This window comes from Carica papaya, chromosome 4 (assembly GCF_054855325.1).
Source record: "Carica papaya isolate Zhongbai chromosome 4, ASM5485532v1, whole genome shotgun sequence".
In the NCBI taxonomy this organism is placed as follows: Eukaryota; Viridiplantae; Streptophyta; class Magnoliopsida; order Brassicales; family Caricaceae; genus Carica; species Carica papaya.
In genome coordinates this window covers 14378644-14396625 of record NC_142312.1, presented here as the reverse complement: position 1 = coordinate 14396625, position 17982 = coordinate 14378644, and the positions used below count along the sequence as shown (strand labels likewise).

General features: G+C 36.0%; 1 protein-coding gene across 1 annotated transcript; it reads left to right on the top strand.

Moving 5' to 3' along the window:
- The first annotated feature begins 2891 nt into the window (after positions 1-2891).
- Positions 2892-3847, top strand: LOC148266301 (uncharacterized). The gene is made up of 2 exons (XM_088219074.1): positions 2892-3065; positions 3194-3847. Exons 1-2 carry the CDS (start codon positions 2892-2894, stop codon positions 3845-3847), a joined length of 828 nt encoding a protein of 275 aa, XP_088075200.1.
- Positions 3848-17982: the final 14135 nt, after the last annotated feature.

Sequence of the window (17982 nt, the reverse complement as noted above, 5' to 3'; positions counted from 1 at the left end):
AATTAGGGGTACCGAAATTTGAAGTCTAATTCTAACTCCCTAGTGGCCTTTTCCTGTGTGTGATTCTGCCATAGGACTTTGATGAAAGCAATCTCTTTATTGCAAAGGACTCTACTCTTTCGATCCATAATGCCTACTGGTACCTCCTCATATGATGATCCTCCTAGAGTAAGAGGGACTTGTGGGACAGGATGTGTGAGGGATCAGGATTGTACTTACGTAGCATGAACACATGAAACGCATTATAAACTTTAGATAGCTCTAGAGGTAGTACTAGTCTGTAAGCAGACATACCAATCCTGTTTAAGATTTCCAATGACCCAATAAACTGGGGATTTAATTTTTTCCTCTTGTCAAACCTGCTGATTTCCTTGAAATGGGTGACCTTAAGAAACACTCGATCACATTTTTCAAATTCTAAAGCCCTCATTTAGGTGTCTGCATAACTCTTCTGTTTGCTCTGAGCTATCTGGATGTTCTTCCTAATTTTAACTATCTTGGTTGTAGTCTCCTCTACAAGATCCAGGCCAAATAATTTTTTATTACCCACCTCTTCCTAGTAGATCAGCGACCTACAAAGTCGACCATATAATGCCTCATACAGGGCCATGTCGATGCTTGCTTGATAGCTATTATTTCTAAATTATACAAAATACCATATTATTATTTATTTAGACTTCAATTCCATACAAAGAATAGGGTAAGGGATTCTTACTCAATTCGATAACCAAAAAATGGAACTTGTTGACTGCGCTTACTAGTGGTCCCCAGATTCTCTGAATTTTTCTTTAAGAATTAAAACGCGTTATAAGTACATAAAAATGTCCCAAAAAATCCAAAATCAGTATGAGGACCGGCGACAGCCCCACCGCCCGCAATGGTGATTAGTCTCGGGTTGGCAGTTTTTTGGCCATTTTCGATAAAATTTGACTGATTTTGCATCAACTCCTGTAAGAAAATACGTTAAGAGACCTCGGTTGGCCAAAAAACACAAAACTGAAACTCACCGGTGGTAGGGCTCTCATTAAAGATAGGTGATCATCCCAATGGCCCACAAAGTCTAGAATACAAGCTCGCAGTATATCTTCCAGTGTGCGAATCGTTCTCTCTGATTGTCCATCGGTTTGAGGGTGGAATGGGGTGTTAACAGACAGTTTCATTCCCATGGCTTACTGAAGACTAGACCAAAATCAAAAAGTGAATCTAGAGTCTCTATCGGATACCACTGTCACCGAGACTCCATATAACCTAACTATTTCCCGTATATAGATTTTTGCTAACTTGTCCAATAGATTGGTCATCTTAATAGTTAGGAAGTGAGAGGACTTGGTGAGTTGATCGACAATTACCCATATATCATCATGTCCTAAGCGTGCCTTAAGTAACCCTATCATGAAGTCCATTGTAATATGTTCTCATTTTCACTATGGGATCAGTAATAACTGAAGTAGCCTACCTGGGCATTGATGCTCTGCCTTAATCTGTTGGCATACCAGACACTTGGAGATAAAGTCATCTCTCTTTTCATCCCGCTCCACGAAAATTGGGATTTTGATACATCTTAGTACTTCTGGGATATATGGCGAACTATGAGCTATGAGCCTCTGTTTTGATGTCCCTCTTTAGTTTACTATCATCTGAAACACACACTTTGTCCTGAAATCTGAATAACCTATCGACAAAGACTCGTAATTTTGGATTTATTCCCTATTTTGCATCCTTCTTGAGCTGCTATGTGGAATCGATTAATTGAGCTTCCTCTATTCTCTGGATCAATTCGAGCTGGATAGTTAGGTGGGCTAAGTATGTAACCCTCTTCAAGTCCTGAAGTCATATTTGTTGTGCAACCCTTGTTACCCCTCATTCAGAAATCATTAAGTAAGCCAACATACCTGTACTTTTTATGCTTAGCATGTCGGCTACCATATTGCTCTTACTCGGGTGATACAAAATCTTGCAATCATAGTCATTAAAGAGCTCTATCTAATGTCTCTGATGCATATTGAGATCATTTTGAGTGAATGTATGATTCAAGCTCTTATGGTCTGTATAAATATCAAAAGTCTTCCTATATAAGTTGATGATTTTACCGATCTTCTCCATTTACTTAATTCAAATTTAAATTCAAAAGTAGGTTGTGAAGAAAGTGCCTCACTGCAGCCTGCGCAGCTGCCATGCAGCCGCTTAACATGAATCTCTGAGTTTTATTTTATCGAGTAATCTTTGGTGTAATCAAGCACAACTCCGTGCTTATAAATGTAATCGTGCAATTCAATAAAGTTAGTTTTTTCCTCTCTTCAAAAAAAAAACGAAAAGAAACCAAATTCTTCTGAAATTAAAGAAACAGAGGGTGCTGCAGCCTTGGACTCTATTTTGCAGTTCTCTCTCTCTCCTTGACTCTCTCTCTCTAAATTTGCTCACCTTCTCAGTTTCTTTTGAAGCTATTACTCATCCGATCAAACAAGTGGTATCAGAGCCAGGTTCTCCTACGTATCAGGTGAATCAAAAATTTCTCAAACCCGATGGCTACCTCAGGAACTACCCCTGCGCCGTAGTTTAAGGGAGAAAATTACCATGTGTGGGCAATAAAGATGCGAGCTCACCTCAAAGCTCTGGGTTTATGGGATGTTATTATAGACGATAGCGAACCAACCCCACTGCAAGAAACTGCTACATTGAACTAGATTAAAAGACACAAGGAAGAGAAGGCCAAGAAACCAAAAGCAATTGCCTGCCTCTTCTCAGCGGTTTCGGATAGGGTTTTCTATAGGATTATAAACTATGAATCACCCAAGGAAGCGTGGGAGAAACTGAAGGAAGAGTTTGATCGAGGAGACAGAAGCAAGAAGATCAAACTACTAAGGCTGAAAAGTGAGTTTGCATTACTCAGAATGCAAGAAAATGAGTCTGTTAGGGACTATGCCTCTAAACTCTCGGATATTGTGAATAAAATGAGATTGTTGGGGGAGAATTTTCCTGAATCAAGGGTGGTAGAACAAATTCTTATAAGCTTACCACCAAAATTTGAGTCTAAAATCTCAGCCTTGGAGGAACTTGCAGATATTGTAAGATTTCTTCTGCTGAACTAATCAATAAGCTGCAATCACAAGAGCAACGTGTCAACATGCATGCTCGTGTACCTACTGAAGGAGCCTTATTCTCGTCTTAAACCAAAGCTACCCCTTTAAATCAGTATCAAGGCAGAAGGAATGAAGGAAATCAAACTGGAAACCAAAGTTTCAGAAAACAGAAGAAGTATCCTCCTTGCAACATCTGCTCCCTCACAAATCATTTTGAGAGTGAATGCTGGTATAAGGGAAAGAAAGCTGTTCGATGCAACTTCTGCAAAAGACTTGGCCACAAAGAGAAGTTCTGTAGGCAAAAACAAAAGCTGGAAGCAACACAATCTAAGCAGGAGCTACAACATGTAAATGTCACTGAGATATCCAGTGAGCAAAGTAATACAATTCTTATTGCTTCAAGTGAATTGACAGTGGAAGACGACAGCCTCTGGGTTGTTGATAGTGGTTGCACTTCTCACATGTGCAAGAATGAAGCCATGTTTGTGTCACTTGACAAATCAACAATAGGCCAAGTAAGAGTTGGAAACGGTATGCTGGAATCCATAAAAGGAAAAGGTAATGTTGCTACAAAAATGAGGGAAGGTAGGAAACTTATCATTATTGTGAATTTCGTTCCCACTCTCTCTCAAAATATGCTTAGTGTAAATCAAATGACCAATAATGGATACTCAGTTTCATTCAAAAACCAATGCTGTAGAATCCATAATCCTGAAGACAAATTGATTGCTCTCATTCCAAAAAGAATGAGAGCTGGGTTACTTTAGTTGCAGAAGGGAGACCTAACCAAGGATCTTCCAAATATAGGAGCTACCGAAAAGGTTTGTGGTGTCTGTCAGTTGGGAAAAATGGCTCGACAAGCATTTCCTACTCAGACATATTGGAGGGCAAATCAAAAGCTTGCACTAATTCACTCGGACATATGTGGTCCAATGAGTGAAAACTCAATGAATGGAAACAGGTATTTTGGTTTATTTATTGATGATTTTACCAGGATGACCTGGGTGTGCTTTCTGCAAAACAAAGCTCAGATAGTAGACGAATTCAAAAGATTTAAAGTCATGACAAAAAAGGAATGTGGTTGTGTGTTGAAGTGCGTAAGAACAAATAATGGACTTGAGTTCAATTCCGGTGAATTCAAGGAATTTTGCTCCAAAAATGGGATCAAACAACAACTTACAGCACCATATTCTCCACAATAGAATGGTGTCTCGGAGAAGAAGAATAGAACCATCGTGGAAATGGAAAGAAGTATGCTTGCTGACAAACATTTGCCAAAAGTACTTTGGGCTGAGGCAGTAAACACTGCTGTATTTCTGCTCAACATGTTGCCCACAAAGGCAGTGGAAGGAACGACACCCGTGGAGGCCTGGAATGGCATAAAACCATCAACTCAGCATCTAAAAATGTTTGGGTCGATTTGTTACTATCATGTTTCAAATGACAGAAGAACAAAGCTTGACGAGAAGGCTGACTTGGGTTTATTTTTAGGATACAGTGCAGAAGCAAAAGCATATTGGGTTTGAGCTTGAAAAACAATAAGCTCATGATCCGAAGAGATGTGTTAGTAGATGAAACAAGCTACTGGAACTGGGAGAAAAGAAAAATAGAAACAGATTGTTTAACTGTTGAAGCTATAACCAAATCCAGTCCAACTCTAACATCTAGCTCAATTGATGTAATAGAGGAAGAAGGTGACGATTTAGATGAGGAAAGCATAAGACCAAATAAAATTAAAAGCCTCGTTGATATTTATGAACGTTGTAGCCTTGCTGCGGATGAACTTGTAACCTTTGAAGCAGCTACAAAACAAATTCAGTGGGTTAAAGCTATGGAAGAGGAAATACGTGTAATTGTGAATAATGGAACCTGGACCCTGGTTTCAAGACCGGCAAACAAGAAACCAATCGCAGTAAAGTGGGTATTCAGGCTAAAGCAAAATCCTGAAGGTAAAATTAACAAATATAAGGCTCGGTTGGTTGTAAAGGGCTTTGCGCAAGTACCTAGTGTTGATTTTGCTGAAACGTTCGCACCAGTAGCAAGACATGAAGTCATACATCTTATTTTGGCACTTGCTGCCCAGTTTCAATGGCAAGTAATGCACTTGGATGTCAAGGCTGCCTTCTTAAATGGTGACTTGAAGGAAGAAATATTTGTGGAACAGCCGAAGGGATTTTTAGTTGCAGGAAAAGAATATCACGTGTATATCCTGCATAAGGCTTTATATGGATTGAAGCAGGCACCCCGAGCCTGGTATGAGAAATTGAATGATTATCTTCTATAGTGTGGCTTTAAGAAAAGCAAAACTGAATCTACTTTTTATGCCAAAATTGAAGGAGAATTAAAGATATACACTGTTGTGTATGTGGACGACATATTAGTCACGGGAAACAATGAAACAGAGATAGATGGATTCAAGAAGCAGTTAGAAGATCAATTTGAGATGTCAAGTCTAGGGGGAGCTGCTTATTTTCTTCGACTGGAGATCAATCAAATAAAGGGAGGGATCTTCCTAAGTCAGTCCAAATATGCTCGTGAAATACTGAGTAAATTTAAAATGGAAAGGTGTAAAGCTGTAGGAACTCCATTAACACATAATCTAAAGCTGTCAAAGGATTACGGTGGAAGTGAGGTTGATGAGGGTACCTATCGAAGTCTAATTGGTAGTCTTCTCTATCTCACTGTTTCAAGGCCAGACATGCTATATGCAGTGAGCCTTCTATCAAGATTTATGGGGGCTCCCAAACAGATGCACATGGCAGCAGCTAAGCATGTGTTAAGGTACCTGCGGGGATTTGTAATTTTGGAATATGGTATGATGCTAAAGTAGGTGAGCTGCTAGGATATACAGATAGTGATTGGGTCAGTTGTATTGATGATGTAAAGAGTACTTCAGGTTATGTATTCTCTCTTGGCTCAGGAGCTTTCTCGTGGGCTTCAAAGAAACAGGAGGTAGTTGCACAATCAACAACTGAAGCAGAATACATTGCAGCTGTTGCGGCTTCAAATCAGGCCATCTGGTTGAGGCAAGTAATGGCAGACATGGGGTATGCATTACACAGACCAACCGTGATACAAGTAGATAACAAGTCTGCAATTGCTATCACAAAAATCCAGTCATGCATGGACGAACCAAACATATCAAAGTAAAGTTCCATGCCATTCGAGATGCTATGAAAAACCAAGAAATTAGTCTTCTACACTGCCCAACTTATGAGCAGCTTGTAGACATCTTTACAAAGTCGCTGCCTAAGGCTAGGTTTGAGGACTTGCGAAGAAAAATTAGAATCAGAGATAAAATTGTTGAGGGGGAGTGTTGATTTTACCGATCTTATCTATTTACTTAATTCAAATTTAAATTCAAAAGTAGGTTGTGAAGCAAGTGCCTCACCGCAGCCTGCGCAGCTGCCATGCAGCGTGTTAACATGAATCTCTGAGTTTTATTTTATCGGGTCATCTTTAGTGGAATCAAGCACAACTCCACGCTTATAAATGTAATCGTGCAATTCAATAAAGTTAGTTTTTTCCTCTCTTCAAAAAAAAAACAAACAGAAACCAAATTCTTTTGAAATTAAAGAAACAGAGGGTGCTGCAACCTTGGACTCTGTTTTGCAGTTCTCTCTCTCTAAATTTGCTCACCGTCTCAGCTTCTTTTGAAGCTATTACCCATCCGATCCAACACAAGTAGTGGTGTCAGGCCTTCAAGGCGTTGATAATGACAGCAAGTTCGAAGTCGTGGGTGGAGTAATTCTTCTTATGACTATTCAACTATCTAGACCCATAGGCTATGACTTTCACATACTGTATCAGAATACAATCCAACCCCAAGTAGGAGACATCACTATATACTGTGTATCTACCTGTCTTACTCGGTAGAGCCAACAAGGGTGCAGTAGTCAACCGCTTCTTGAATTCTGTAAAATTTTTTTTACAATCGTTCAATTCAAACTTAACATTCTTCTTTGTGAGCTGGGTTAAAAGAGCAGTTATGCTAAAAAATCCTTTCACAAACCTGTAGTAATAATATGTCATTCCCAAAAAGCTATGAATCTCTTTAACTGATGTCAGTTTCTCCTAACCAAGTACTGCCTCAGCTTTTTAGGGATTCAATGATACTCCATCTCTCTATATGATGTGCCATAAGAAGGTAGTATGCTTAAGTCAGAACCCATACTTGCTCAATTTTACATACAATTTCTTTTCTCTAAGAACCTGTAAACCTGAGTTAGGTGATGAGCGTGTTCCTCTCTACTCTTTGAATAGACTAGAATATCATCAATAAACACAATAACGAACTGATTCAGGAATTATTTGAAAATCTTGTTCATCAAGTCCATAAAAATTATTGGCGATTTGTTAGCCCAAACAACATGATCAAGAACTCATAGTGTCCGTACCTAGTTCTGAATGTTGTCTTAGGAATGTTCTTTACCCTGATCTTTACCTGATGATAACCCAAATGTAAGTCTATTTTAGAAAAAATCTGGGCACTCTGCAATTAGTCAAAAAGGTCATTAATTCTAGGGAGGAAGTACTTATTTTTTATCGTGACTCTGTTCAATCTCCTATAGTTAATACATAATCTCAATGTTCTATCTCATTTTCTTACAAATGTGTCTCTAACACCCCAAAGAGACACACTATATCAGATGAACCCACTATCCTGTAATTCATTAATATATTTTCTCAACTCTTCTATCTCAACATGAGTCATGTGGTAAGGAGCAACCGAGATAGGCTAGGTATTAGGCTGAAGATCTATGGTGAACTCAACTTTTCTGTCTATTAGCAATTCGAGCAGTTTATCAGGAAACACATCTAGAAAGTCTCATACTCCATAGATCTCTTAAATACAAACTTCTTTCTTATGTTTGCCTAATGTAGAGAAGACAACTGAGTTAAAACGCTATGTAATAAGAAAATTTTCATGAAGGAATAATATTTAAAACTTTTATTAACTTGTAAATGACTTTTCGTTAGGAGAGTTAAATACAATTTTCTTATGAAAACAATCTACTGTGGTGTGATACGCCACTAATTAGTTCATTCTCAGAATTATTTCAAAGTCCCCCATGTCTATCTCTATCAAGTCTACACTTAGTTTTCTCTTTGCTTTGTCTATGATATAAGCTTTGTATATAATCTTCCCTACTAGTGTCCTACTTCTAGGAATAGATATAAACATCACATAATCAAGTTCTTCAGGTAATACATTCAAGTTTTTTGCAAAGGCATGTGAGACAAACGAATATAAAGCACTAGTATCAATCAAAACATATGCAAGGTAATTACAGATAGTGTACGTACCCTATATCACATTTGGGTAGCTTCAGCATCCTACTGGTTGAGTTATAAGCTCTACCTTGAATATAAGGTCTGGCCTTATTCTGATTTCACAGGCACTCTCTCACGTAGTATTGGACACTCTCATATATACGACAGGTGTTGTTGAGACGATAGTAGGGTCGATCCCCATAATATTAAGTACAGTGCTGGCAAGTTCTATCGCGTCCTGTTGCCAGAGCTTGAGAAAGAGTCTGAGTCACTGGCCTAGGCCTCTTGTTCTGCTGAATCGATATAGTGGATTCTAGTTTACGGTGTGAAACCGAGAGTTTGGGATTTTTCACTGTTAGAGGGAAGATACGAATGTTTCTCTCTACTAGCTGTGTTTTGGTCAGAACGGCTGAGTAGGTACTGAGCTCAAATATGTACAATTGCTGTCTGATTTCAGGATGGAGGCCCCACTCGAACTTCCTTACTTTTCTACCTTTATCCATCATACTCTCGGGGGAATACTGGTCTAATTTTAGGAACTTTCAAGCATACTCTGACACAGTCATATCACCCTAGACTATGTGTGAAAACTTTATTTCTTTCAAATGTCGAAGGTGCTCTGGAAGGTACTCTACATTGAAGGCCATTAGGAACTGTTCCCAAGTGACTGGAGTGGGCAGGGTGGCCCGCTTGAGCTGTTACCAGCGACCTGCCTCTCCCACGAGCATGTAGGTGACAAATACAACCTTCTCTTCAGAAACCACCCCAAGAGTCACGAAGGCCTTCTCTGTCTCAGGTAACCAATACTCAGACTCTTTGAAAGAGGATGCCCCTACAAAGGTAGATGAATTTAGTCTTTTATATCTTCAATGTAGCCTAAGTCCATAATGGGTGGAATCGGGTCCCGTGAAAGAAGGACTAGATTGTGCTAGAGAGTGGCTGAGTGGTCCACCCTATGACGGCACCTGGTTGTATGGTAAGGACACCAAATTGTACTGTAACGGTGCCCGATGATGCGGTGGAGGAGCGGGGTTGTACCGGGGTGGCTTTGGATCTTTTCGCTGCAAGGGTGGCTCAAACTGTGGTAGCTGGAGAGGGTCAAACAACTCCCTCCTTTCCTCCCAGGTCTGTAGGTCAAAGATGAGTCTCTCCAGCATTTTAAAGAGTCGATCAACATCCTCTTGAAGTGAACCATCTCAGGCTGTTCGGTTTAGTGAGGGCCTTACTCTCCTTATATCCTTATACCTGCATTTCACAAGAAATGATTGAGTGACAGTATGTATTTGGTGTTTTTAAGTCTTTGTGTAAGGAAAGGTTCTGAGGAACGCGGCTTTGATACCAACTGTAAAAGTCTGAAACTAAAATAAAATGATTTATTATTTAAATATGGAAGCGAATAATAAAATTGGGGTTTATATTCCTTACACAATAATTTAGAATACCCAATAAGGTTACGAAAATATCCCTTCTACATTGGTTCATAAAAAAAGAAAAATGATAATTAAAAATAAATAAGTAGATATCCTATGGGTTAACCGCATTAGTACTTGAAGAGAATTCAGGAGGTGAACTACTTACAACTCTCTTACTGATCAGGATTTGGATCTTGATCTTCTTGATCTAAAATAGTTAATGAAATGGTAAGGTATACTAGCCCAGTAAGAAGATAACATTAATCACTGATACTGAAAATTAAAAGTTGGTAAAAATCATAAAACAACTAATAGAGCTCTTTTATTTAAGTAGATTCGTTTGACAATAGAGAAAATCGTTTATTCCATACTTATCGTTGCGAATTTTTCAAAATCAATCTATAAAGATAAATACTCAAATAACATTATGATTTTATGTACAAGTGAACAAGATTAACTATTCTCCTTTTAACCTGCTTACTGGGACCCCTGGGGGTCCATAGGGATATTCTCCTACTCGTGAACCTAATATCTAGATTTATCAATTAACCTAGTCGTCCTCATACCCCGTTCAGTAATGGGCACCAAACACACCATCAGCTCGATACCCCATCCAGTATAAGGGTGAACCATATCTTCTAAACCCTTCCGATACGGGACTTCTCAACCCCGTCCGGTTGAGATAATATTCACAGTAAGGTTTTGTATGTACCGGGTCCGTCCACCCTTTTCCAAGGTACCCAGTAAGCCTTTCATACATATATCTATATCATCAATCAATCGTCAATTTCATGCCACCATTTCGTATTCACAAATCAATAATAGGTTACGTAACTAGGCGATATGTATATTAAGAACATAATTAGGATTTTTTATTTAAGAACAGACCAACACGAGAATGTGCAGTGAGGTAAACCAAACAATCAAAAAAAATAATTCAAAATCATCAATTAAATACGCACAATATAATAATAAGCAATTCAAGTAATGCAAAAAAATACACAATGAATCATGGCAAATATGAACTAACCATTTTCGACTCCACTAGTGACTTGTAATTATTTTTAAGATTTTTTAATTTTTTACAAAACACAAGATATTCGATTATTAAACTTCAATTTACCGTAACAGGGAAGAGGGTGAGGGATTCTTACCGGGATCAGTATTTTGAAATGTTGTGTTACCCACTATGCCTCCTAGCGGACCCAGGATTTCTTGAACTTTTTCTGTGTGAATCAAAAGACTCGTCACGTACCCAAAAATATCCTAAAAATCCAAAATCGCTGTTGAAAATTCTTTCTAACCAATTTCAGGATTCTGGAACAGTGGCATTGTCGTGCTTCGGCGCCATCTCTGTTGCCCACGGCAGCGGTTTGCCTTGGCTAGCCAGTTTTTGGCTGGTTTTGACCGGTTTTACATATATGCCTGCAAAAAAATACGTTAGGAAGCCTCAATTTGGTAGAAAACCAAAAAATCGAACCTATCGACGGGTCTTTAGGTGCGATGGTTCTGTCGATTCTTCTTCGCTGCTGGAGTTTCTCCTTTGACTAACCTGTACAAAAAGAGATGGTGAATACAATGGTCAAAGAATCGTGTGAAACGGAAAACGGGAAGGGGTTCGTCGAAGGGGGTTTAGGGTTTTGGTTGTGGTGGCTCCGCTGGGCTTTGTCCGCAGCTTTTGACTCACACACTGTCCCTTTTGCTCTTATATGGTCATAGGGAGACTCAGAATCAAATTCTGAGCGAGAAGGAGAAAATTTTATCTTTTTTAGTGATCGGTGGTGGCTCTAGCGCGGCGGCAACTGGGAGCCGGTCTTCTTCTTCGGGTCTGGTTCTTCTTCTCTAGCAGAGGCTGGCGGCTAGGGTTAAGTTCTCCTGCGAATAGGAGTTTAAATACCCTCTCCTCTTCGATTTGAGCCGTTCGTTTATGTCGACGTGGGGCGAGAAGGACTGTTCAATGGTTTTTCGTTTAGGCTGGTGGCGTGGGCGAATTCGAATCGTTCATCACGATCCATCTCGTCTATCCGATCACATCTAAAGGTGAAACGCATCTCGGCTGTTCATGCACAGGGGATGAGATCTGGGCCGTCAAATCACTAGGCAGACAGCTCGCTCAACGGGGTTGCCAAACAGCGTGCTTCGGTTCGTCGGAGCTGCTGACTGGATCATCCTATGTGGCCAAACTTTTTTTTTTGTATTTTAACCCCCTATTTTTAATTTTTCTTTAAAAAATACCCACTAAATTTAAAATTTCACCCATTTTTTTCAAAATTTTGTCTCTAATTCTTTTTTTTCCTAAAAAATTCAATAAAATAAAATTAAAATTAATAAAATTAATTATTTAAAAAATTTTATAAATAAAATAAAGAAAATCATCCCGAGTCGATTTTCGGACCCGAGTATTACAGAGAGTGTTGAAAATTAATGTAGAAATTATAAATTATTTTACTTATTAATTTGAATTCAAATATGATTTATCTTTAATTAGATTTAGAATGTGTTTATTTTTTAAATATCATGTTATTACCGAAAATTTATCTTTTAGGATATTTGATTTATATTTATCTCTTAGATAGTGGTAAATTATTTTTAGGAAATTTCAATTTGATGTAAGCCTATTGAAAGATACTTTAAGTTGTTAATTTTAATAAACAAGTGAAATAAATAGAAATTTAGATTTCCTTCATCGTGAAAAAAATTCTAACAAGTCCTTGTTGAAGATTAATGTACAAATTATAAATTATTTTATTTATTAGTTTGAATTCAAATAAAATTTATCTTTAGTTCAATTTAAAATATATTTATTTTATAAAAAAAATTATATTATTAGTGAAAGTTTATCTTTTAGAAAATTTGAATTATATTTATCTTTTATATTATGATAGATTATTTTAAGAAATTTGAATTTGATGTAAACTTATTTAAAAACACTTTAAGTTGTTAATTTGGTGGAATGAAGTCAATGAAAATTTAGATTTTCTTCATCTTTGAAAAAATCCCAAAAATATTAAAATAAAATTAATATGGCAATACATAATAATTTATAAAAAAAATGTAATTTTATTTTTTTTTATAGTTATTCTAGTATTTAACTAAATAAAGAAAATGTATTTCAAGTAGAAGTCACTTAAAGAAGTAACATCAGGATAAATATATAAATTCCAAACTATATATTAATTATCTATTTACCAAACAGTTATCAATGAAAATTATTATATATTAAGTTGTAAAACATAATATTTAAATAAAAGTAAATCGAAAGATAAGTAATTATCCTCTGCGTTCCATTAATCTCCTTTAACCTTAATTTCCCTTAAATACCCATTTTAGATTTGTTCCACATATCCCTCACTAATCCTGGAAGGATGACACATAGCCTATTTAATCCCCGTACTTGCCAGTAGTTAACACATTTCCTTTTTATTTTAGATTGCACCCCGTGTTGCCAACTATTCTCTACTTCCTGTTTCATTTTTCCCTTCATGGACTCATTTAAATTGAATGGTCTGAGTCTCATTCTTCTTTGTGAGCTCGTTCTAAGTGTCTACTTTCTATCATATTTTTCTTCATGTGAGCTCGTCACCTTATAATTCCCTCCTATTGAGAGGAACCTTGTCCTCAAGGATAAGATAAAGAATAGGTTGTTAAAGAAGGAATGTGGATTCTCTTTAGAATAGGTTGGTGTGGACCATGACTTTCTCACTTTTTGTATATGGTTTAATTCTCTTTGTTAAAGTTTCTATGGAGCAAATATAGACCATTAAGAGCTATTTTGATGTTTTTTGTAATAGCTTCTATTAAAATACTAGCCTTGTTAAGTACAAAATTTTTTATCTAAGAATATCATTAGGGAGCTAAGGCATCTGTTATCTATGACTGGCTTGAAATCTAATACTATCGCCTTAGGAGATACTTTGGGGTCCTCTTATTCTATTCTGGGACTGACCAAAATACTTATTGGGAGGTGGTTGGTTGTGTTCAAAAGAGATTAGTTAGGTGGCAAATTCCCCACTTTTCTATGGTGGGTCGATCACACTTACCAAGTCAATCTTGGTTATTATCCTATCATATTCAACGCATACCATACTTTTTCCTAGCTCGATTTCTTCTTAGATGGGCAGTCATTACGGATTTCATCTGGGGCTCTATTAGTTCTAACTAGAAAGTTCACCTCATGGATTGGAAAGTTGTTGATAAGAATAGTGTTAATTTTTAAAGAGATGTCTGAATCGGAGATTATTCCCTCATTTTTCATCTTTACTTGTCTGTCTTTGTTGTCCATCTTGGATGGTGTATTATAGCCTCGTATGCTAATCCCGATAGTTCTTGAAAATAACATGGGTGCGTCGATCTTTTTCTTCTTGATGTTTGTTTGAACATCACTCCCATGCGTATTTGACCTGATACTCTTAATAATTCAATCTAGCCCCAAACATCCTATAGGATATTCACGGTTGCGTACTCTAAGTTTACGCCCTTATCCTATGGGCACGGTAGATGTGGAACAGTGCCAGAATTGCCATTTGAGAATAAAAGATAAGTTACACATCGCTAGAGATTGCTTTCTGACACTCTAAGTTTGGAAAATTTTAATTGAAAATCATTTTGCTAATAATTTTTTTTTTCTATTCCTTTTAATAGGTGGCCAAAACGAAATCTCAACACGAATATCAGTATCTATAGTAGTGCTAGTTAGAGGATGATGATCTTTCTTACTGCTGTTCGGATATTGAGGAATAAAAGGAACGAAATTATCTTTGGGAATGCTTAGTACATTAGTATCCCAATTAACCCGTCCATTATGAATATAACTTTGGAGTTTCAGGAAGTTTGGGTTATCTATTTTAACCTACTGGACATACTTACCTTTCCAAACATCCTTAGGTTAACTAGAAGACTCCATCTCCTGAGTGGTTCAAGCTTTAATACAGATAGCTCTACTCTTGGTGATCTATGGTCTACGTCTTCTACTGGCCTCATTAGGTGATGTGATATTGGATAACATAAATTTGGTGTCAATGATGTCAATCTAGATGAAAGAGGAATCCAGCAGGTCCAACCTCAAACAAGAAAGTAAGTTCTAGTTTCCTAAACGAGAATGCGCAGAATAGGAAAGTAATTTCATTCCTGACTACTTTTGCTAATTTGGATTATTCTAATGAATGGGCCAAGTTTGCCCAAAGGAAGCTTAAGGCCCAAGTAAGGTTAATAGATTTGGAGAATAAGTCATGACCTAAGAAGAGTCAAGACTCATGGCCAAGGAGGCCCACGACCCAATTAAGAATGGGCCTTGGAAGGCCTTTGATCGCACACACAATCCGTGCAACTGTGTGGACCAAGCAGGCCCCACGCTTGGTGCACGCACACATGCACGCAAGGGGAAGACAGCCCACATGCACACACCCCTACACGTGTGCACGAGCTATTCAGCCCATGCCCCACATGGGCCTACATGTGTGGCCCGAAGCCTATGCCCAATAGTAGCCCCGCGTGGCCCAAAGGCCCGTTTGCATGCCAAACGGCCCAATTCAAACAACCTTGAAGCCCGAGTGGCACCTATTCTTGGATAAGCTTTAAAATTTATTTATTTTAATCCTTCCTACTCTAAAAAGGTTTTCACAGCTAAGCAACTTTAAATAATTAATTTAATTGAATAAATATAAGGAAATTAGAGGAAGAAGTCTGCACAAGGTGGATGTCCAAAGAAGGCATGGCTATCTTGAAGATTTGGATAAATGGGAGTATTATTTTAATTTTCCAGCAACCCTATTAATTAGGATAATGATATATCTTAATTATTTTAATATTTATCTAATTTCCACATCTAAATTAATTTTTCCATGTGTTTTACATGGAAATCACATGAGATAACGTCTCATCTTATTTTTATTATTATTTTAATATAAATTTTATTCCAATAATTATTTAATTAATTATTTTGTATTTAGATGAGATATAATAAATATTTTATTATGTAATTATCCTCAATTTAGATAAAATTTTATTTATGATATTATTTTATTAATTTATGCAAGAGTTTTGTACTCATTTAGATTATCGTAAAAAATGCTATAAATATGTATTTACCCATAAGTTGTAAATACATCAATTAAATTAATTTGAGAAAATTTTTGAAAACTTAGGTTATTTTTCTATTAACAATTTTGTTAATTTTAGTTTCTTCAATTTCTTCGAGAAGTAGGAGTCTCAGAAGTCTTGATGAGCTAAGAAGCAGATATTAACTTATCAGCAAGTCTGTAGTATATATTTTTTATTTTTTTATTTTTATATTTTTTATTTTTTGCATTCTTTTTATAATTGTAGATTCAATTAGAGAGAAGAATTTATCTAAACGGTTGAAGTTTCGGTATTTCTTAATGTTGAGTGAGTTATAAGAGTTGATTCGATCATCTCCATACTCTCCCCCGTCATTAGGGATAACCATAACAAATGGGTGTCTGACTTCATGAGCAATTAGGGTGTGGATCGGGCCGTAGCTACTGAGTTATAGGGTATCTTTTATGGACTCAAGCTTTTTGAAAAATTAATTTTTTTTTTTTAATAAAAAAACATAATTGAGGTAAACTCCTTCCATGTTAAGCATCTCCTTGAGATATTTAATTGTCTCACATTCACTACTGATCTGATATAGCACATGAAGTCCATCATGTTTCCTTGGGTTGCTTAATTGTCTCTACTGCTGGGACGAAGCTCCACAATCAAATTGTATTTGGATTAAAGGCACTAGTATTTATATATATATATATATATATATATTTTTTTTTTTTTCTTTTTTTTTGTTTCCTCTGTTTCCCTTTGTTTTAACAATGGGGGTATATATGAGAAAGATAGAAAAGTCCTCATTTGGTTTGATTGCCTGAAAGGATTAAAATTAATTGAATAGTTTTGATATAATGAGTAATGAAGAAAATGTTAATTGATTTTTCCTTCATAATGAAATTTCGTTCAATAATTAGAAAGAGAATGAAATATACTGATGACTACTCAATATTGACTGGTTGGTCCGCGGAAAATTATTTAGTGTAAGCATGAGAATTGAGAATGTCAAAGTCCAACTCGTGTTGACACGTTAAAAGTCTTAAAGTTGCACCACACATTTCAAAAAGTTTATTACCAGTAATTATTCAATACATTCATTAAGTGTGTCTCAGTTTATAAATTGAATTCACCATTTAATTATTTTTTATTGGTACATAAATCTCTTAATTTTTACTATATTAAATAGATTTCTTTCAATATACAGAAATTAACTTAACGATTTGTAGTGGAGTTAATGTCTTATATGTACACATATTAAATTAAAATGAACTAATTCTTTATAAACTAACTGTAACATATATGGATACTTTATGCTTGAAATAACGATAATTTTTATTTTTATTTTAATCCGAATTAAAAACTGAAAAATATAATAATCTTTTGTTCTGTAAGATGAAAAATATAATTATAGAAACATAATATAATATAAATCAATAATTTTTTTTTTTAAAAAAAGGAAACATGAACACAATAATATTAATAAAATGAAATTACATTTGATGGGATGAGAGAAGCAACAATATTAAGAACATCCCAAATTAAGTTATTAGTGAAAGACAAAGCAAAATTTGTATAGTACATGAAATTTGATTATAAATTTTATGGACAAAAATGAAAACTAAAATTACAATTATTTCATACAATTAAGTCACAAACATCATCAACTAAAAGTGTAGACGGTTGATGTTCTCTACCACAACTAGGCAATCGTTCTACACTAAAATTGAAAAATTGTACATATTAAATAAAACAGTAGTTTATTTAACCATTATAATTAAGAGAGGTTTCTCAATGAGCTTAATTGCATACAATAAGACTTGGCCCTCCACACAATAAAGACCACTCTAAGCCTATAACAAGTTAATAAGTGAAACTAAACATGTATATTAAACTTTGTGTAACAAGGGGAAGGCTTGTGCCAATTTATAAGCCATGTAGGTAGTTTTAAAGTATTCCCAAGTTTTATAAGCATAAAACTCTAAATAAAATTAAATAAATAATACCGAACATTTTATAGTTAAAGAACAATAAGTTTGAAAATAGTTTGGTTTCTTATCTTTTACAAATCCCCAACTATAGTCTTATCATATGATCAAGAAAAAGATTATTAGTGATTAATAAATTATTCAAACCAAGAGCATAAGAGGGCATTCAGT

Bases quoted from the DNA above. Each gene is read 5' to 3' on its own strand.
- LOC148266301 (XM_088219074.1), top strand. From the start codon at position 2,892: ATGCAAGAAAATGAGTCTGTTAGGGACTATGCCTCTAAACTCTCGGAT. The intron at 3,066-3,193 runs GTAAGATTTCTT...CCTTTAAATCAG, and splicing joins TGGAGGAACTTGCAGATATT to TATCAAGGCAGAAGGAATGA.